We start from the raw sequence: 22,209 nt of genomic DNA, 5'->3' as shown, positions 1-22,209 counted from the left end.
GCTCAGATTTGGTTTGGGTTACCTAGTTGAATGGAAGCTAGAGTTCATTGTTCCCAATGATCACGCTCACACATATTAATTCATTCAACAGTTTACTCAGTAAACATACAGGTACAGAGATTTTCTTTTCAAGCACAGCAGAGAGATGTGTGTGCACCAGTCTGAGCTCCCACAGCTCCCACAGGCGCCTTTGCTCTCCAGGTGCAGCAGGCAGTGGAAACACATGCCAGCAACTTACAGACTGCTTCTCACCAAAGGGACAACAGCTGACCTTGTTCATTAGCTGTCTGCCCTGTCCTTGTGTGTGAGGCACAGCTGGCCCAGATCTCAGATGTCATTGCCTGACACATTCTGCTCTGTACAAACACATACAACAGAATAAGTATATATGACTTGTTCATGCACTTAGAGCGGCCCTGTGGCCACCATGGTTTGGAGATAAAGCCACACAGCCATTCCAATGGCTGCAGTGGTAGTTTAATATGCTTCCTTAACATAACCGTTCTCTAACAAATGCTAGAAGTTAATCTGCTTCCCCATCTTCTTGGGAATCTCAGCTTGATGTGGGTTTTTTGTAAATAATTTTAATCCTAGGAATCATAGCAATGCTTTAAATGAGAATCTAATTACAAATGTCACTTCATTTGTATTTCTCTCTTATCTTACCAGTGGCTGCTTCTATAGCTACACTATTTGTTGGGCACTTTTAACGATTTAGGTGTTGTAAAATATCTATGTATAATGACTTAGTTATGCAATAAAGTTGGTGTTCCCAGGTTTATTTAATCTTAGCATCTGAAAGGAATAGGCTCAATGGCAAGATGTCCAGACTACCTGGATTCAATGAGTAGTCACTGTGACCTAAGTTACAAAGACCCCCAAAGAAAATAAAGTTACCAGATGGCACCACCAAGTCCACAGGTGGGGTGAGCCACGCTGGGAGGCGCCTCGTAACTTAGCTACTGATCATGCTTGTGAGCTGGTCACAAGAACTTACACTGCCTGTGTCTATGCTGCAGACAGACATGATGAGATGAAGTTTTCTAAGATAAGGAGAGTGAGTGTGGCCTGACCCTTCAGCATGACAAAGGGGTGGGGAGGGAAAAGCTGTTAGGCTTATGTGCTGCCACCTAGAGGGCACACGGCACTGTTGCAGACACTGCCACAGCTGACTGTCACAGTGCTAGTCCAGTTGTGCCCAAGCCTTGAAATATTTATTACATTTACTAGCTAATTCCTTAAAGACAGGATCAGAGTTATACACAAGTTTACTGGCACAGACTACACTGTGAATGGTGCCGTTGGGGTTGTACCAAAAGGAACACCTCCGTGAAAAGCTTCTTCAAAATGCAGATCGAAATGCAAACACAAATGGGAGAGAAAATACAGGGGTGCCTGGGTGGCTCAGTCAGTTGAGCGTCCGACTTCGGCTCAGGTCATGATGTCACGGCTTGTGGGTTCGAGCCCTGTGTCGGGCTCTGTGCTGACAGCTCGGAGCCTGGAGCCTGCTTCGGATTCTGTGTCTCCCTCTCTCTTTGCCTCTCCCCACTCATGCTTTGTCTCTCTCTCAGAAATAAACATTAAAAAAATTAAAAAAAGAAAAAGAAAATACAGCTGTGCAGCCTGATGCAATACTTCCCTTCAAAAGTGGTTACCAGACTAGGTGAGAGAGGGTACAGAAAGGTGAAATGAAGTCTTAAGATGTATTCGACAAATGACAGGACGGTGCTGCTATGTTGGGCCTCTTTGGTGGTTTATTTCATCCTAACTTATTACTGGGGTGGGGCCCCTGAAGTGATTGTAGTAATGCTGACCCACTGACATGGAAGTCTTGTGTGGGGGTTACAGATTACATAGATTATATGTAATAAAAAGCAACAGACTATGGAATGAGGACATTTTAACTGCACAGCACAGTGTTCCTAAATGACAAGCTAGGAAGTATGAAGCATCATTCCCTTCTGCCTTACTCAGAAACTTTTTCCTTGTCCATACGTATTGAACATAAATGACATTTTTTTTTCTTTTTGTTGTAAATTGCTTGGCTAATCGAGAGGTAGCATAAGACTTCATAAATGTTTTGGTTTCAAGAGTTAGTGTAAGTGCAAGACCACTGGGTATGTAGCAGACAACAACCTATGGAGCCATTTAGATTTGAAGCAAAACAAAAAAACACAAAGAATTTTGTTACTTGTTATAATTTCTACTGAATTGGTTAAAAACAGAGAGAAAATACTGATATTTAGTGTGGGAAGTCTTGACAGATGTCAGTCTATGCCCGACGAGGCACATGTCCCAGTAACTGATTCTGTCCCAGTAACTGATTCTCAGAATTGTGTTAAATGCTCGTTTAACACCTGGCACAGAAAACAAGTGCTACACGCAAAATATTAACCTAAGAACATTCACTAGAGGAACCATGTCCAGGTATGTGTTCTGAATTAAGGAAACCCAAACCAACCAGAGGTAGGTAAGCACCCAGAAATAGTTAACACCCCAAATTGTGAAGAGCAAGGAGAAGGAAGCGTTAACTGAAAAACGGTCTATGGCCCCAGGAGGGCAGCAGGGGGAGGGGGGGAGGGTGTGCTGCAGCCCTTCGGGCACAGACACCACTCACACCCACCACTCACACCGAGGTCCAGGCAGGGGCGTGGGGTTAAGTGTTCCAACCTCTCTCCTCCCGCCCGCTGACTGAGTACCTCCCGTGTTCAAACCTAAGCACAATCCCTGGTGAGGCCGTCCCTAGGGGACAGCCCCTGGGGGTGCAGAGCCGGGGAGGGGGGGGGGGGATGTGGAGAACGAGCAGCACATACACACGTCCGTCACATGTGCCATTCTACTGTGTGGCTGCTACACACACAAGTTGCCCTGAGCCCTGGGGAAGCAGGTTTCTGACTCAGAGGATGCAGTCTATTTAACTAGTTCTGAAGATTCACACTTAAGTGTTGTCGTTGAGATACGCTTTACTTCTAAAGACATCATAACCCACAATACATTATTTGGCTTTAAGCAGTCAATTACCATTTTAAAAGACTCTTAAATGAGGAAAGAGATCTTTTATATTTACCCACATATTCACCACTTCCAGAGCTCCTCTTTTCTTCCTGTAGATCCTCATCTCCACCTAGGATTTTCTTGCCGCACCAAAACTTGCTTTAGTGTTTCCTCAAATAAGGTCTATAGATAAAGTCTCTTTCATTTTGTTTCTCTGAGAAACTTTTTTTTTTTTTTTGCTATCATTTTTGAAAGATGTTTTTGATGGGAAATCGACAAACGGCAGGTGGTGGGGGTTTTATGTAAAGTTGTCTGTCCCTCACTCCGTTGTGTTCCAGCTCGAGTAGTTTCTGACCACAAGTGTGTGTGGTCCTCTGTTCTGTGCAAGTATCCTGTCTTTCTCCGGGTGCTTTACAACTGTTCTCTTTATCATTGGGTTTTATCCTTTTGACTATGATGTCCATCAGCAGGACTTTCTTCATGATCTTGAGGTTCTTTGAACTTCTTGAGTATGTGGAGTTACATTTTTCATCATATGTGTAAAAATTTCATCTGTTATTTACTCAAATACTTTCTTAGGCCTCTTCTCTGCCCTGTCCTTCTAGGACTCCATGCGCATACACGTGCCTCGCTGTAACCAACTCCCTATTGTCTTTTCTTCGAGTCTTTTTTTTCCTGTGTCCATCAGTTGGACAGTTTTTATTTTCACTCAAGTTCATTGATCTTCTATGTCTAATCTGCTCCTAATTCCATCCAAAGTTGTTGTTTTGTTTTAATTTTCAGATATTGTTGTTTTCATCCTGAGAAGTTCCACTCAGGCTTTTAAAAATACATCTTCCAATTCATCTGTCACATTCCTGTTTTCCCGTACATCTATAAAAGCTATTTGAATATCCTTATTTAATGTCAACTGCTTCCATTTTTTCTGTATCTTTCTAGTGACTGATTTTTCTCCTGGTTACAAGTCGTATTCTCATGGCTTCTGTGTATGCCAGCTATGTTTTTGGATGCCAGACATTGTGGGTCCAGACTAGCTTTCGATCTAGGATTAATTACTTCACTACCAAGATAATACTCTGCTGGGAATCCTACCTGATGCCCCATGTGTTAGAAGTCGTTGCCATTTCAGGTGGTGGGAATTTTATTCCCAGCCCTACATTGATTTCTGGGAACTGTCTGGCGGACTGCTTTCCAGCACTTTTCCTGGACTCAGGAAATTTCTGGTCACACATGTGCAAATCAGTACTAAGCCAAAAGACTAAGCGGCCTCCTTGTAGATTTCTGCAGCCCTCTCTCTGGGAAGCTCCCTCCTCTCCAGTACAACTCCCTGCAAACTCTAGCTACTCTGGCCTCCCCAAATGCCAATTCAGCAATTCTCTTTGATTCAGCAAGACCACATTTGTTCCTTTCCCTGATCTGCAGCCTGGGAACTGGCACCAGGCACCAGGCTGGGCTCTTATGGGCTCACCTCACTCTCTACACCTTCTGCCAGGGATCACACACTTCCGCCTGTCATAGGTCTCGAAACCGTTATTTCATATACATTTTACAGTTTCTAGCTGTTCAAGGCAGGGGATTAATCTGGCCCTTGCCGCATCACCACAGCAGAAAGCATAACTTCACACTTAAAACACAGCTACCACTTAAAATTAACTACTTTTGTAACTTATATACAACACAACTCTATAGGATTATTTCGATAGAATCATGCTTACCAGAATTCTTCCAAACTATTAGGACTTCTCCTTCATACTGAAATCTCTAATTCAAGATGCTCAGTATTTCCTTTGCATATGTCTTCTCTAGTGTACCACGAATTATCCTTATTGACGAAACCCCCCACTCAATTTTTACAACGACTGAGTTTCTCCTCATGTTTAGGTCCTCTGATGAGAAGCTGTCACTCCTGACTACCAGGTTCTGCACTACTAGGATACTGATAAGACTTCCACACCAACAAGTCATTAACGTGTAATAAGCTGTGTGTTTCAGGAGAAGGCTCTTACGCTGTCTACGTAAAAATACCTCCCTCCTTTCTGAACTCTGCTGGGTGGGACCTGCATTCTCAGTGCACCGACAGGATTTCTCCTATCAGTCTGACAGATTTCCCATATTCACGGCACTCATGCGGTTTCTAGATTACATGAGTCCTCTGATGAGCCATGAGCTGTGACTTCCTGCTGAAGGCAGTCCCACACTCACTGCATCCATAGTATTTATCTCCTGTGTGAATTCTCTGATGCCTCATAAGGTGTGACTTTCTAGTGAAAGACTTCCCACATTCACTACATTTATAGGGTCTTTCTCCTGTGTGAATTCTCTGATGTATAATGAGCTGTGCCTTCTCAAAGAAAGCTTTCGCACACTCACTGCACCCATAGGTTTTCTCTCCTGTGTGATTTCTTTGATGCTTAATGAGCTGCACTTTCTGAACAAAGGCTTTCCCACATTCACTGCACTCGTAAGGTTTCTCCCCTGTATGAATTCTCTGGTGCCTTAGAAGCTGTGGCTTCCAGGCAAAAGCTTTCCTGCACTCGCTACATTCAAAGGGTTTTTCTCCAGTATGGGTTCTCTGATGATGAACAAGGCTTGACTTCTCGCTGAAGGTTTTCCCACAGTCCCTGCACTCATAGGGCTTCTCTCCTGTGTGCGTCCTCTGATGTGATATCAGGCTTGACTTCTGGGTGAAGGCTCTCCCACACTCACTGCACTCATAAGGCTTCTCTCCAGTGTGAGTTCTCTGATGCGTCAGGAGCTGTGACTTCCCAAAGAAGGTTTTTCCACATTCAACACATCCATAGGGTTTCTCCCCTAAATGGGTTTTTTGATGTCTGATTAGCTCTGACTTCTTAAAGAATGCTTCTTCACAGTCACTGCACTGATAGTTCTTCTCTCCTGTATGAGTTACTTGATGCTTCACGAGCTGTGGTTTTCGGACAAAGGCTTCGCCACACTCCCTGCATTCGTAGGGTTTCTCTCCTGTGTGGATCCTCTGATGCCTAATGAGGAGTGAGTTCCTGCTGAAGGCTTTGGTACACTCATTACATGCATACGGTTTCTTCCCCGTATGAGTCCTCTGATGAGTGATGAGCTGGGACTTCCAAAAGAAGGCTTTCCCACAATCACCACATTTATAGGGTTTCTCTCCTGTATGTGTTCTCTGATGTGTAATGAGCTTTAATTTCTGGGAGAAAGCTTTCCCACAGTCACTGCAGCCAAATGGTTTCTCGACAGTATGCGTCCTCTGATGTCTTTTGAGCTGTGACTTCCTGCTGAAAGCTTTTCCACATTCGCTGCATCCGTAGGGCTTCTCTCCCGTATGAGTTCTCTGATGTAAAATGAGTAATGACTTCCTACTGAAAGCCTTCTGACACTCACCACACCCGTATGGTTTTTCTCCTGAATGAGTCCTTTGATGAATAGTGAGCAATGACTTCTGTGAGAAGGCTTTTCCACATTCGCTGCATCCATAGGGCTTCTCTCCTGTATGAGTCCTCTGATGTATAATAAGCTGTGACTTCTTATTAAAAACTCTGCCACACTCCATGCATAAATAGACTCCAGTATGTGTAATATGGTCTGCAATGAGCCACGACTCTCTACTGCTGGCCTTTCTACATGTATTGCAATCACAGTATTTTATTCCACCATGGGTTCTATCAGGTTTGATGTAGAATAAAAATTTCTTACTGAGCTCATCAAGTTTCTTTCTTCCAAGGTTATTTTTTGAAATAAGAAACTCAAAACGATGTTTCAAATGTTTTTCACCTGTGCCACATTTATGGGGTCTCATTGCTAAATGAACAAAGTTAATGCTTGAATGAAATATTTTCCTAAAAACATCACATTCATCGCCTCTCTCCATACTTCTAAGCTCGTCTTGATTATCCTGGTGCCACATTTTGAGATTGTTATCTAGCCAGACTTCTAAAAAGGAAAAAAATGAATCATACTGTGTAAATCCCCCAATGATTATGCTTATTGAACAAAACTTCTGAAATGGAGCCTAGGATTCCAGTTTAAAAAAAAAAAAAATCTCCCAAATACAATCTCTCCTTATGGGACATGAAAAATGTTCACACACACTGTATGTTAACAAACTGGAATTTAAACATGAGAAACAGTAGGTTCCTGTACTAGCGTTACATTTAAAGAACATTCTCATTCAAGACCATCACCTGAATCACTGATATCACTAACTTCACCATCACTGAAACTATATCTTGGGGTTATCAAAGAGTTCTCCAGAGCTCAGCATCAACACTTTTATTTAGGATTTTTGACATTTTAACTGAATGTATATAATCTACGTAATGAATCTACATGTAATCCTATCAATGAAAATTATTCCAAACCACAAGAATTCTTTTAACATTAGGACAGGCTTTTTTTCACCAAGTACAATTGTTTGTGATTTCTACAACACGACCACTTATTGGATTATTTTTAAATGAATGTTTGTTTGCTTTATGATATCATTTATTAGCGATGGTGAGGTAATATTCCCAATATACCCTGAAAGATAAAAGATCTGCCAAGACTTCAAATACAAGGCAGCTACTTCTCTTCTGCAGGATTTTTTGGAGGGAAGGGGGTTGGGGAGGTAGAGCCTAATCTAATCCTCAGACATATCAGAATGTCCGAACAAGGACCAACTAGAGCTGCTGGTGTGGAGAATAAAAGGATTCAGTGTTTTGAGGTTGAGTGAGTGGACGTATTAATACTATTCACTGAGTGGCTCAGTCGATTAAACGTTCCAACTTCAGCTCAGGTCATGATCTCACAGTCTGTGGGTTCGAGCCCTGTGTCGGGCTCTGTGCTAACGGCTCGGAGCCTGGCGCCTGCTTGGGATTCTGTGTCTCCCTCTCTCTCTGCCCCTCCCCCACTCACACTGTCTCTTTCTCTCTCTCAAAAATAAACAAACATTAAAAAAAAAGAAAGAAGGGGCGCCTGGGTGGCGCAGTCGGTTAAGCGTCCGACTTCAGCCAGGTCACGATCTCACGGTCCGTGGGTTCGAGCCCCGCGTCGGGCTCTGGGCTGATGGCTCAGAGCCTGGAGCCTGTTTCCGATTCTGTGTCTCCCTCTCTCTCTGCCCCTTCCCCGTTCATGCTCTGTCTCTCTCTGTCCCAAAATAAATAAATAAACGTTGAAAAAAAAAGAAAGAGTAGGGACACCTGGGTGGCTCAGTCGGTTAAGCGTCCGACTTCGGCTCAGGCCATGATCTCACGGATTGTGGGTTCGAGCTGTGTCGGGTTCTGTGCTGACAGCTGGGAGCCTGAAGCCTGCTTTGGATTCTGTATCTCCCTCTCTCTCTGCCCCTCCCCGACTCATGCTCTGTCTCTCTCTCTCTCAAAAATAAATAAACTTAAAGAAAGGAAAAAAGAAAAGGTGATCAGGCTTTTTACCCCTTTGCTTAAAAACCCTGTGGTAAATACAAGCTTTCATCCTGACTCACGTGCCCTTGCATGTCCTGGTCTCTTCCAACCTTTCTGACTTCGCTCACAGGCTCTTTCTCACTACTGCTCAGCCACAGTGAATGCCTTCCCATCCCTTCCATCCCAAAGGCCTTTTCTGCCTTAGGACCTTTTCATTTGCTGTTTTATTTGACACGCTTTTCCCAGCTTTCAGCAAGCCTGGCTCATTTAAGCGTAAACATCATTTCAAGAGCATACTAACGATACCCTGTTTATTTCCTTCCTGGCTCTCACCAAACAGGTAATCACCTTACTTCTGTGTCCCCCACGGGAATGTAAACCCTGGGGGAAGGGAAAAGGCTCACTATTTTTCACTGCTGTATCCCCACGACACAGCACACAGCAAGTGCTCAATGCACGCAGGATCAGTACTGTTCACTCATAACTGGACTTCTTTTTTATTTTTTTTTAACATTTATTTATTTTTGAGACAGAGAGAGACAGAGCATGAACGGGGGAGGGTCAGAGAGAGAGGGAGACACAGAATCCGAAACAGGCTCCAGGCTCTGAGCGGTCAGCACAGAGCCCGATGCGGGGCTTGAACTCACGGACCGCGAGATCATGACCTGAGCTGAAGTTGGACGCTTAACCGACTGAGCCACCCAGGCGCCCCATAACTGGACTTCTAAAGCAGTGCCCTTCCGTGCCATTAATCTTGATCATTAACTTTGCATTTTAATACAAATGCTTCGTGTTTGATACTGAACTATTGAATAAATACAGTTTTGCATTGTCTTCTATATTAAAATTCTCTGGTCCTGTGAGGCTATTTCATGGCTACTTCTCTCAATTCCTCTCATTCTTCATAACAGCAGCTGTTCTAAACTAGTAGATGAACATAAAATCTATCTTCACAGGTGGTGGCTTCTAAGCTACATATACCCAGACCTAATAATCCATGTGAAGGGTACCCAGAGATCCATAATTTGAAATATTTCTTAAGGTGAGCAGAGACACTTGCTTAGATGAAAACCTTGGCACTAAAGAAATATTTGATAAACAAGAAAGGTCCTGCCTTACCTGGCCCCATAACAGTCAATTAATGAAACATTTAATCAGTACACACCATAAATCCTACAGACAACAGAGAAGAATACGTTATTTGCCATCTTTCTACGTGGGGAAAAAAACCTGTAAGATCTAATTGTTTAAAAATTCCAGATAACGTCTGACCAGGGCCAAGATTCCTACAATACAATACTAAGTGGGCAGAGACTTCAGAAAGGCTGGGAGTCTATAGTCTCTGGAGGTAAAAAAGGGGCCACCTGAAGAGAGGGACACTGTCTACGTGAGGAAAAGGTATGATAATCAATGGCCCACGTGCAGAGAAAAATGTATGAAATGCGTGGAGGAAGAAACTAGTTCTAATGCAGCTGACCCTGAATTCTGGGCCAAGAAAATACAAACCAAAACTGAATAAAATGCTGCTATACCATGAGTTCTTCAATATACATGTAGTTAAAAGATCACATGGCACATGGGGGTCTTGAGCCCAGCAGACGATGGGTTGAACGAGGAGCTTGGAGAAGACGAACCTCAAAGGCACCAAAAAGCACCACGGAGCTGACCGCACAGGGTCAGTCTGCACAGAACAGGGAAAGAGGCAGAGCCCCCTGAGCAGGTTCACGGTGTTAGCTTTTCATTCTGTATCCTTAGATTCACTGTCTGCTCTCTCTGGGTTTAAAACAGAAATCTGACCAATCAGAGGGACAAATTAGAGGGACTGACTCAGTGTTCCTTTAACAGGAAAAATGTATGAATTCATAAGGAGTTATGAGTAAAGAAGCCTAGCCCTGCAGGCTAGAAGTGCGGGAGAGAAGGGAAAGGAGACCGAGGAGCTGGGAAGAAGAGCCCAGCCCAAAAGCAAGGCCCTAAGTGCTAGCCCCCAACTTATGCTGCTGTATAGGAAAGGGGGTACGTGCCGCTATCAGCTCTGTGCAAAAAGGACACATCCTGATGTGGAGACCGGGACAGAGAGCACATGAAAACCCAGAAGGGACTCAGGGCACCAGTCCTGAGCCAACTCTAAAGATTTAGGAATTTCAACCAGTTTTATAAATAACATTTCAAACTAACTTTTCAAAACATTATAACCTGACATCAAAAACCTTATTAAACTTTCACTGTGTGTCACACACCTGATTACCTCTCACCTGAAAAGTTCTGACTTAGAACTTCATCTATTATCCATGGCTCTTCCTTCTCCAGCTTGAAAATCCCATGAGGCTTGATAATTTGATAACCTGTTAATTAGAAAAACAGACAACTTGGACCCAACTGCTTGGGCTGACGGACTCTTAAACATGAAGAATATTTACCACGAAGGCTAGAAAATAAACCAAGTGAACCAAAATCTTGTGATTGCGTATCAAGTGATCCTTGAAATCTGTAACTCAAATCCAACATTAGTAAACATCTTCCAGGTGCCACAGTTACCAGACTCACGCTGTTTCCACAAGAACACTCTTACCCAAGAACACTAGGTTGCTATAGTTCTCCAGCATCACGTCTCTGTACAAGTTCTTCTGCGTAGGATTAAGTAGCCGCCACTCCTCCAACGTGAAGTCCACAGCCACATCCTCAAATGAGATCTAGAAAAGCGGATTTGCTGTTAAACCTGAATGGGCTCCATGCAGAATACATGCTTTCTTCTCCACGGTGCCAGGCAGCCGCAGGGACCCCTAGCTCCCGGTCCTGGTGCGTGTGTGTCACACTTCCCTCCTGAGTGTGGGCTGCACTTACAGGCTCACCTCCGCTGAACACAATAATGATGGGATGTCACTGCTGAGATCAGGTCACAAAGGAAGGTCACTTCCATCTGGGGAACCCTCCTTGCTCTCAGGGGGAATCCAGCTGCCGTGCCTTGAGGCAGGCCTGTGGAGAAGCCCATGTGGCCAGGCACTGAGGCCTGCCCACTCCCACGTGAATGAGCTTGGAAGGGGAGTACCTCCCTGTTGCACTCTGAAAGGACCTCAGCCCTTCCTAACCTCTTGAGCACAGGCTTGTAGGAGACCCCGACTGGGAACCAAATGTGAGCGCAGCTGGCAAATTTCTAACCCAGAGAAACTGTGAGATAAATGTTGATGTTATTAGCCACGGAGGTTGTGGTAACTTGTTACCCGGCAATCGAGAACGAACATAATATCCTAACCGTGCACTATACTTTGAGAGAGAGACAAAATGCTAAAATATTTATCATTATGAATTTACTTGTCTATCCATCCATCGATCCATTACAAAAGAATTTGGAACAGGTTGTATTTAAAGTCACTGTGCTTCTCAAAGAAGGTACCACTGGGTATTTGGGAACAATTCTTAGCTGAGGCCCATGCGGTGTTAGACCCTCAGCAAGCCTGGCCTCTATGTGCAAAACGACAGTAATGTTTTTTGGTTACTGTCAAAACCCAAACCGAACCTACATATTTATTATTATCATTATTTTAATATTTGTTTATTTTGAGAGAGAGAGACAGAGCATGAGCAGGGCAGGGGCAGAGAGAGAGAGGGAGACTCAGAATCCGAAGCAGGCTCCAGGCTCTGAGCTGTCAGCACAGAGCCTGACGTGGGTCTTGAACCCACCAACCGTGAGATCGTGACCTGAGCTGAAGTCAGACGTTTAATCCACCGAGCCAGCTAGGTGTCCCCCCTGCCCCCCCGCATTATCTACATATTTAAAACACTCTTCTCCCTCCAGGTGGTTTTGCACCCAAGTAGTAACAATTAACTGGCTCCTTCACATATCTTCTTGAACACATGTTTTGAGCATTAAGGCTCCCCAAACCAGAAAAAGTGTTAGAAATATAAATATGAGTAGAACAAAAACCATGTTCTTAAATACTTTTTGGTCTTTTCAGGCCAGGAAATAAGGTGTTACAAAGGTCATGAAACAAGTAGATACAGGGTTTTGGGACAAAAGGCAAAGGAACTACAATAACAAAAACGAAACGATGTGGAAGAACAACAATGTTGCCGGATTCACGTTATCTGAGTTTAAGACTTCCCATAATGCCCCAGTGATGAAGACAATGGTAGTATTAGACAAAAGTTGAATGAACCAGAACAGAGAGCCTAAAAATAGACCCCCCTAAACATGCTCGGTTCATTTCTTACAAAATGAATGCCATGAAGAAAGGAGTTTTTTCAACAAACGATGCTAGAACCCATAAGCAAAAGAATAAACCTCAACACATACCTCATACCATATAAAAATGAATTCAAAATGGATCACAGGCCTAAATGGGGGGAAAAAATCATAAAGCTCTAGGAAATAACCCGTGTGATCTTCGGTTTGGCAATGAGATTAAAATAAGAATGGGGGGGGGGCGGGGAGGGACACCTGGGTGGCTCAGTCGGTTAACTGTCCAACTTTGGCTCATAGCATGATCTCACAGTCCATGAGTTTGAGTCCTACGTAAGGCTCTGCGCTGACAGTTCAGAGCCTGGAGCCTGCTTCAGATTCTGTGTCTCCCTCTCTTTCTGCCCTTCCCTTGCTCGTGCTCTCTCTCTCTGTCATTCAAAAATAAATAAACATTAAAAAAAAAATTTTTTTTTCCAGTTTATTTTGAGAGAGAAAGAGCATGTGAACCGGGTAGGGACAGAGAGAGAATCCCAAGCAGACTCTGCACTGTCAGAGCAGAGCCCAATGTGGAGCTCAATTTCACGAAGCACAAGATCATGACCTGAGCCAAAACCAAGAGCTGGACACTTAACTTACTGAACCACCCAGGCGCTCCTTGGCAATGAGATTTTAGGTACAATACTGAATGCATGGTCAACTTAAGAAAAAAATCAACGAAATGGACTTTTTCAAAATTGAAATTTTTTCCTATATGAAAGACGCTGTTAAGACAAGGCACAGACTATGACAAAATATTTGAAAACCACTTATCTGACAGAGCGTGTGTATTCAGAATAAATAATTCGTGAAACTCAACAATAAGAAAATACAATTAAAAATGGGTGTCTCTTTTTTTTTTTTTATTTTTTTTTTCAACGTTTATTTATTTTTGGGACAGAGAGAGACAGAGCATGAACGGGGGAGGGGCAGAGAGAGAGGGAGACACAGAATCGGAAACAGGCTCCAGGCTCCGGGCCATCAGCCCAGAGCCTGACGCGGGGCTCAAACTCACGGACCGCAAGATCGTGACCTGGCTGAAGTCGGACGCTTAACCGACTGTGCCACCCAGGCGCCCCAAAAAATGGGTGTCTCTTGAAACAAGGGAAATAAAAGCAAAAACGAACTACTGGGACCTCATCAAGATAAAAAACCTTCTGCACAGTAAAGGAAACCATCAACAAAGGTAAAAGGCAACCAGCAGAATAAGAGAAGATATTTGCAAATGACATATCTAATAAATGGTTAGTATCCAAAATATATAAAGAACTGATACAACACAACACCCCCCAAAATGTAATCCAATTAAAAATGGGCAATAGATATAAACAGACATTTTCCCAAAGACATGTGGATGGCCAACACAGGAAAAGATGCTCAACATCACTCATCACCAGGGAAATGCAATCAGGGAATGGCTAAAATTAACACAAGAAACAACAGGTGTTGGCAAGGGTGCAGAGAAAAGGGAACCCTCTTACACTGCTGGTGGGAATGCCAATGGGTACAGACCCTGTGGAAGATAGTATGGAGGTTCCTCGAGAAGTTAAAAATAGAGCTACCCTACAATCCAGTAATTGCACTACTGGGTATCTACCCAAAAAATACAAAAACACGAATTCAAAGGGATACATGCACCCCGTTTATAGCAGCATTATCTACACTAGCCAAGATGTGGAAGCAGCCCAAGTGTCCATCAGCAGATGAAAAGATACAGAAGACGTGGTATACGTACAATGGAATATTATTCAGCCATGCAAAAGAATGAAATCTTTCCGCTTGCAACAATGTGGATAAAGCTAAGTAAGTTAAGTCAGAGAAAGATAAATACCGTCTGATTTCACTCATATGTGGATTTTAAGAAACAAAACAAACGAGCAAAGGAAAGAGAAAGAGAGAGAGAGAGAGAGAGAGAGAGAAAGGCAAACCAAGAAACACTGTTAACTGTAGAGAACACACTGATGGTCACCAGAGGGGAGGCGGGAGGGGGGCATGGGGGAAACAGGTGATGGGGATTAAGAGCACACTCATGATGAGCGCCAGGTGACATATGGGACAGCTGAATCGCTGTATCGTACACCTGAAACGAATCTAACACTCTGTTAACTATACTGAAATTAAAATAAGAAACTTAAAAAAAAAAAAACCTCTTATTTAAAAAAAAGTCAGCTAACCAAAAAATAGACAAAAGATCTTAACAAGCACTTAACTGAAGAAGATGTACAGATAAAAAATAAACATATGAAAATATGTTCAACATCATTTGTCAATAGGGAAATACAAATTAAAACTATAATGGGACACTACATACCTATTAGAATTGCTAAAAACAAAACAAAAACAAAAACAAAACACCCCACACGAAAAGTGGCAAATGCCAGTGAGGATGCACGGCAACAGCTCTCCTGCCGTGAAGTTGGGAACGCCAAAAGGGCAGTGACTCTGGAAGATGTGTTGGGGTTGAACAGAGACTTACTACTCCCAGGTACGTGCCCAAGGACACTCAAAACTTCTGCTCACCTCAAGATTTACGTTCAAATCTGTATGCACATGAACACAATTGCTAAAATCTGGAAGGAACCAAGCAGCCCTTCAGAAGTGAAAGGGTAAGCAAACTGGCAGGTTCGTACAAGGGGGTGCGACCCAGGGACCGCACTCAGCAGGAAAAGGAGCCAACTACTGATTCAAACAAGGGCGATGAATCTCGAAGACACAAGTGAAAAAAGGCAGTAGCAAAAGGTTATACACTAATGAGTCCATTCTATGACATTCTGGAAAAGGCAAAACTGCAGTGACAGAGAACAGATGAGTTGCTGCTGGGGTTAGGGACGCATGGAGGTGAGACGGGGAATTTCTGTGGAGGCTGGAGCTGTTCTAAATCCCAACTAGGATGCTGGTCATGTTAATTTATACATGTCCTGATCACGAGGAGCCCTCCCATGGGCCAAGACATCTGGATACGCTCCCGGTGAGCTTGTCGTTACCCGTGTGGATGCTCAGGAGCAAGGCCCCCACACTCACCAACAGACATGCCCCGTCAACCCAACGTGGAGACCAAACCTGCCTCCACCACAAAGCCCTCGAGTATGTGACTGATTGCCACCAGGACCCAGAAGACGCTGGCCCGTGGAGACTCAGATTCCGTCCTCAGTGGGGCCTGTGCACGTGCCGCCCGGGCCATCAGAAGAGGCTGAAACGGCCTGGACGTCACGTCTGGCCTTCCACACGCTGGCCGTGGCTAGAAACTGCCCAGACACAAGTTCCTGTGCCGAGGGCCACGACGTTGACAGGTAGCTCTCATTGGGCCCTCTGCCCCGGCCAGAGGGTTTCACTGGACTCTGACTGCAGCTGACACCCTCTTCAAGTTTGGTTTAGCGTCCCCATGGGTTCCACTGACTTGGGCCACACTATCCAGGCACTACAAGACCACATTTGTTCCTTTCTGCGGTTCCCTGGATTCACTACATCTGAGAACGGCCCCAGATGAGCCATGCAGTTGTCTCAGTGGACACTTAAGGACAGACTTATGTGACTGACGGGAGGGGTCAAGATAGCCCCAGCCCAGATTACACAGCTCAAATGGGCATCCTGGGGCCTCAGTGCAGTAAGTCCCCAAAGGACACTTCTCTTTGCTGCCATGTGAAGACCAGGCTGTCTTCACAGACACACCCATCTTCCACAGTTACTGAGACCTCAGGCTCCATGGGGGACACAGCAAAAGGCTTCCATCCCCTATGACCTCTTCCTGAAGATTTGACGAATGTGAGATTATATAAAACTGTTTTAAAATCTTTTGAAAATTCTGGAGGTTTTGTTAGCTGATTCTTAAACATGATACATCTTTCCGGTTAAGTTAGATAAAAATATCTGTACCTCTTACATACACCCTTTCCAGACAAAGCGTCTGGACGAAAACAGATGAGCTTTTAAAAAGTTGTGGGAGTGCCTGGGTGGCTCAGACTTCAGCTTAGGTCAGGATCTCATGATCATGGGATCAAGTCCCAGCATTGGGCTCTGCATTGAGTGTGGAGCCTGCTTGGGACTTGCTCTCCCTTTCTCTCTCTCTCTGCTCTCTGTCACTCTCCCCTGCTTGTGCACGCTCTCTCTCTAGAATAAAAATTAAAAATAATTTAAAATAAATAAAGTTTTGATTACTAAATGGGGTACACTGATACAACAGAAAAACAAAAACAAAATCAACCTAGCACCCGGGGAAGAATGGGGGTAGAGAAGTACATGAATGATGTTTGTTCTCTGGACTTGCTCCTAAAAGCTTCCCCCTCCTCCTGGAAAAAACAAAAAGCAAAAGACACACCTCCCAGTGCTGCCTCTCCAAGCTCTGGCAAATTCTCTGGATTTAGACTGACTGCTGAGCCAACACAGATGCCTTCCCGACAGGGCTGACTAGAGACAGCAGACGGCAGCCTCAGTTCCTGTACTTTCCAGGAAGAGCATCCCCAGAAGTTGCCCACATCTAACAGAGTGGACTAATAAACTGGGGTCGTGGACACAGCGCTTTGGAAGTAAATGCCCCAAGCACTTCCTCTAAAGCCAAGGACTAAACTACATTATTCAGACTTGACTAGAAACCCAGGGCAGAAGGGCCCACAGTGGAAAGCCACACTGAGGGCCGGCCCTGCTTGAGGTACCCTCCGTAAATCCTTTGTTTCCAGAAAAACCACACGTGTCCTCTAGGGTTGCACTTCTGACCTGTGTACCCCAACCTTCGTGACACTCTCCATTTCTTGAGTCAAGAAAGTGAAAAGAGCTAAAGGCAGATACACCCACGCCCAGCTTTTGCCAACAGAAGCAAAGATATTTCTATCCAAAATGTACCAAAATTCAAACTGAGAGAATATGGGGACCATCTGAAAGTTCTGTAGTGGCCAATTCTGCCGATGATTTAGGTTTCCTTCCTAAAACTGGAACACAGGTAAGATGGGTATCGGGGCCCACTGTTTCAGTCCTGAAACAAACTCTGTTCTGAGCTTTCCTTCAAATTTGTGCCCTTAGCTCACACTGAGGAACTCTGTAATTTCTTAGCACCGCGAAATATGTTTATTATAGGGCTGCTATTTAGGACTGTGTCCACTCTCTCATCCCCATCAATAGCTGTCCAAATATTTTGGGCTCTGCATCATCAGCAAGGTTTGCTTCTGCTGAGTAACTAGTCTGCTTTTCGTCAGAGGAGACCACGTAACTATTCCCGCTTCCCTTCCTGTCTCCACTTCTGGGAACATCTGAGGACAGCGGGCAGCTCACCTTCTTGTACATCCATGCTTCAACTTTAAGACTTTTGTATGATTCCACAATCCACTTCGTTCTTCTCTGACATCTTCTTTCCCAAGTTTGTATTTTCTGATTATGACTCAAATGTATTTAGAGCTTTCCTGCAAACCTCTCATGTCTACATATAAAAACTGCCAGATAATAAACAAGTAACTCACCTGTGATTTGATCATTTTCAGCTGCTTGGAAAATCTGCTCTGTTCTGATGCTCTGGAGAGAGGCCTCTGGTCAAATGTCTGTACACTGAGAATGCACCCCTAGTCCTGAGGCCTCTTCTTTTTTATCTCACATGAGTTATCTTGTTCCTCAGAGCCATGCCCTGGAGATGCAGTGGAATTTCATTTTAGATGATGTCATTAATCCGGGACCCTATCTCGGATCTCTCTTCCTGACAACGCCCATCGGGTTTAGTGGGTAAGAAACAGGGCGGAAGTCTCGACTGGGCCAGACTGCATCTGGGCCGGGTCTGCGCCACACAGCACACTTGCAGCCCTGGCCCGCACCCGAGAACGCCACGTGAAAGCCACACGTCTCACTGGTTCGGCCAAACATCCCCAGAGGAGCGTCACCCCACCAAATGCTCTGCAGAGGTCAACAAAGTTCAGGAACATAACCTTGGCTCGTTCAATCTGCAGCAGTATTTCCCGGGGACACAGGTGCTACAGAGTAAAATGCAACTTATCTCTAGGCAGGATGGTAAAGGGAAAATGGCTGTTAGACCAAGATGGTGAAGCAGCCTGGGGTGCTGGCTTTCTACTCCAAAACCAGCCCTGCAGTGAAAAGAAAGCCTAGATCAGAGAAACTAACAGAAACAGTAAGAAGAGAGGCCCTGGGGGAAGACTAAGGCTCCCGTGTGGGTCTGAGGCGGGGCGGGGGGAGCCACATCCACGACAGCGAGGAGGCGTGAGGAACCTTCCCCGTGGTGCCTCTCGGTGCGCGCCAGGACAAAACTGCCTGCCCTTTCCCTCAGAAGCCAGCAGGGACAGCCCGGGCCACACTTCCAAGATCAAAATCCCTGCAGAGTGAAGGGGCCGCAGAGATGACAAGGGCTGCCCTTCGTCACCTCCCACAGCCCTCCGTACAAGGACGCTGTCCACACCTGCTGCTCAGGGTCTCCGACCCTTGACGGCAGGAGATGCTTGAGGGGGTGGTGGGACAGCACTGTGTGTTCTGCAGGGTCCACGTTGTCGGCCCTGGCGCCCCTCCCCTCTCCTCCCCTTCAAAGGTGCAGCCTCAGCCCTCCCCTAGTGCAAATTACCCAGAGTGCAGGAGAGCAGCTAACACTCTAGAGGAATATGCATGAGCTCAGAGGCCAGTACAGGCAAATACAAACTAAAACTAAGAAAAAAAAAAATTCTCCCTCATGCAGAAAAAGGGAAAAAGACTCCCGACTCCTCTTTGCAAAGTATTTACTTCCGAAAACCCACAACCGTACATTCTCTGTTCCTTTGAGATACGTATAAATCTCTTCTAAAGCTAAATAAGCTTCGTCCAGCTTCCCACCCCAAAACATCTTTCTTAAGGACCTAGGAGCTATCTCTTTGAAATCATCGGGAAGATACACCCCTATTTCCCAATCTCAGGAAGGGCAGGGGCCTGGCCAAGTGCCTGACTTTGGCAGCTGATGTCCTGCTGCAGTCCTGTCACCAACACAGAGGTCTATTTTCCCTTTGGATAAAGGTGATTGGCTAACACAAACAGCCGCCCCAAGTGCCAGGTAAGTAGCATGAACCATGTGCGACACATTATCATTTATCTTGAGACCACGTGGACATGGGTTCTTCGGGCCTGGCTGGAGAAAAGAGGGAGATTTCTTTCTGCCTTTGCGATCTCTTTAGCAGGTTGTCTGTGAAGCTCACTGCATTCCAGTTTAACTGCTTTTCTTTTTCTTCTGCTTTTGTGAGATTTGGGGGTTGGCAGATTTGGGTTTTAATTATTTCCCCAACAGACCAAATAACCAGATAACTGAGTACAACCACTATTTTAAAAGCCTTTTAAGAGATCACAAACCACCTAACAGATATCTCAGGCAGAATTATTGGAACAAATGAACCAAGGTTTCAGCTAAGTATAATAAACAAAAAATACTACATCTTGATGTGTACACATACTTACACTTTGAATTCCTCCACTGCTCATGGACCAGGTCACTTACATTCAACCAGATACAAGATCAGAGCCGGGGACTCCACAGCATGAGGTCACAAAGAGATGTCATTTCCTTCCTAAGAATACACCTAAAAGGAAATGTTCAAAAATCACAGTACCCAGTAAACTTGGGGACAAGAGGGACAAATCCCACCTTTCGCAGCAGCCCTGCCAAGAGAGGTCTGTCTGGCACTTGTGGTCTCTACCTGTGGTCTAGGGTGTTTGCCGAGCACCTAAGCTCCCGGTGCTCCCAGCTTGGTCTCCACAGGCTGACAGGCTACTTAAGAAGACTGGACACGGTGGACTGGTCAGTGGGCACTTTTCCAGCAAATAAACGGAACAAAGAGATAATATAGTACCTGTGGAAGGTTTAGGGCAAGAGCTCTTTATTTAAAGGCACTGTTCTATTAAAGAATAGGTGAGGGTGTCTCCAATGTCCCAATGGACATAAAGACAAATCTGCTGCAAATGAAGATAGGAAGTTATGCTTGGATGTTAGCGAACTGCCAGGTTTTGCCCCAGGGCAACTAACAAGAGTGGGGCCAGACCAGCCCCACCCCCGCCCCAGGCAGTTACTACCCACCCCAAGTTGGGCCAAGGGCTGGAGACAGACGAGACAAAGCTGCTCTCATCACCAGATGCTGCTTGGTCAGCAAAGCCCATGCCCTGTGCAGACAGTGAGCAGGCAGGAGAAAAGAAACATCTGAACACATCTTAGCCTTGACCTGACCCTGTACATCAGCTTCTGACATCATCTCCTGAGGGCCTTGAAAGTCTCCCACCTTATGATGAAGAGAATGGAGGGACGACTTGGGCCAGTAAGTGGAGACATCAACAATATAAGGAGGTTCCCTTATATTGAGGTTCCCACATCAACAATATAAGGAGGATCTTGTGGGGCAGTCAAGAAAGAATCGAAAGACAGGCTGGATTTTGAATATTGACCCAAAACAGTGGTAGAGGGCAGAGCAAGGGCATCCAGAGCAGGAAAAATTCCTAAAAGTGGGAAAGGAGAAAACGACAGGGGTTTTGCCCACTTGTGGTGTATATACATAAAAGTCAGATCCCCCCAGGGAAACTGGACTCTGTTTAGTCCAGTGTGAAGAGTGCAGGGCTGGAGGGCAAATCTCTGAGAAAAGGTTCTAGGAGAGCAGAGAGCAACATTCAAAGGTGAAATGCCTCTTTCCAAGATGCCCAGGAAGCTCTCCCGGACACAGTTAGGGGTCTCAACAGTCTGGGAAGCCCTGAGTGAAAAAAGAGAGCTGTTGCCATCCGAACCTGGGGTCCCTGAGATCAAAGGCCCACGTGCCCCAGGAGCTTCTGTCCAGCTTGGACCCCTTTGGGGTTGATGCACGCATCTTCTCTCACCTCTGGAAAAGGGAATGTGCCGACCATACTAACTCCCGTTTCCTCCTTCAGGATCCCGACATACTCCTGCACCCCGCCCTCACACGCACATGTACATTCAGCACTCTCATGTACACACACACTCACACACACACGCACAGTCTTGTTTACGGGCCAGGAGAGCAGCAGTTTGCTGAATGCCTCTCCCAACCAGGCCCTGTTCTGAACACATGGGGGAGACGACTTAAGGTCCCAAGACAGGGTCCCTGTCCTCTAAGAAATGCATTCGAAGATGGAAAACAAGTAAATAAAGTAACGTCAGACTAAAAGAGTGCTCACGGGAAATTTTAAATGTGACAGAGGAAGGGGTGGGTGGAGGGTGCTCCTTCCCACGGCCAGAAAAGGCATCCTGGAAATGACTTTTAGCTGAGTCCTGAACAGAGGATGGAACCCACTGTGGACGCCTGCGGGAAGAGCATGCCCATCAGGGAGCACCACACTCAAACGGCTGGAGCTAGAGAGAGCTGAAGGCGGTTCGGGCAGAGAGGAGGGCAATGAGGCTGAACCAGCTGAGAACGTTTAAGTGAGGAAATATTTCGGTAAAAGGAGCCGTCACTGACCAACAAAGTGATGTGTTGGGTGAGAAAGACCAAAGAACAAAAGAGAATATGGTCATTTAACAGAAGTCACTCTGTGAGAGTCTTGCCTGAGCCAATGCATGGTCAGCACTCATTGAGACTACCCACACCCACAAACACAACCACACAGGCCCATAATCACCAAAGACGGCCTCGATCACACACGAGGTCCAACAGACCTTGCATGACTGAACCCCCAGCCACC

The 22,209-nt window shown here is 45.2% G+C and overlaps 2 protein-coding genes across 3 annotated transcripts in view; both read right to left on the bottom strand.

Annotated features, from left to right (window-relative positions):
* The window catches only part of LOC125149241 (zinc finger protein 84-like), a 26,595-nt gene extending 15,884 nt beyond the window's left edge, over positions 1–10,711 (bottom strand). Inside the window, exon 1 of the mRNA XM_047828077.1 lies at positions 10,622–10,711. The gene's annotated coding sequence lies outside the window, so the exon portion shown is untranslated. The remainder of the gene's footprint in view (positions 1–10,621) is intronic.
* LOC125149240 (zinc finger protein 605) lies at positions 76–22,209 on the bottom strand. 2 transcript variants are annotated; one of them, XM_047828076.1, is made up of 4 exons: positions 18,030–22,209; positions 10,939–11,059; positions 10,622–10,711; positions 76–6,921 (listed from the first exon to the last, which is right to left on the bottom strand). In XM_047828076.1, the coding sequence occupies exons 1-4, from the start codon at positions 18,042–18,044 to the stop codon at positions 5,129–5,131; spliced, it is 2,019 nt and encodes a 672-aa protein (XP_047684032.1). In that variant the 5' UTR covers positions 18,045–22,209; the 3' UTR covers positions 76–5,128. The 2 variants fall into 2 exon arrangements, with proteins under 2 accessions (XP_047684032.1, XP_047684031.1); XM_047828075.1 differs by having other exon boundaries at positions 19,987–22,209.

Source organism: Prionailurus viverrinus, chromosome D3 (genome assembly GCF_022837055.1).
Source record: "Prionailurus viverrinus isolate Anna chromosome D3, UM_Priviv_1.0, whole genome shotgun sequence".
Classification (NCBI taxonomy): Eukaryota; Metazoa; Chordata; class Mammalia; order Carnivora; family Felidae; genus Prionailurus; species Prionailurus viverrinus.
The sequence above is the reverse complement of the archived record's forward strand: the minus strand, read 5'-3'. Positions and strand labels throughout refer to the sequence as shown.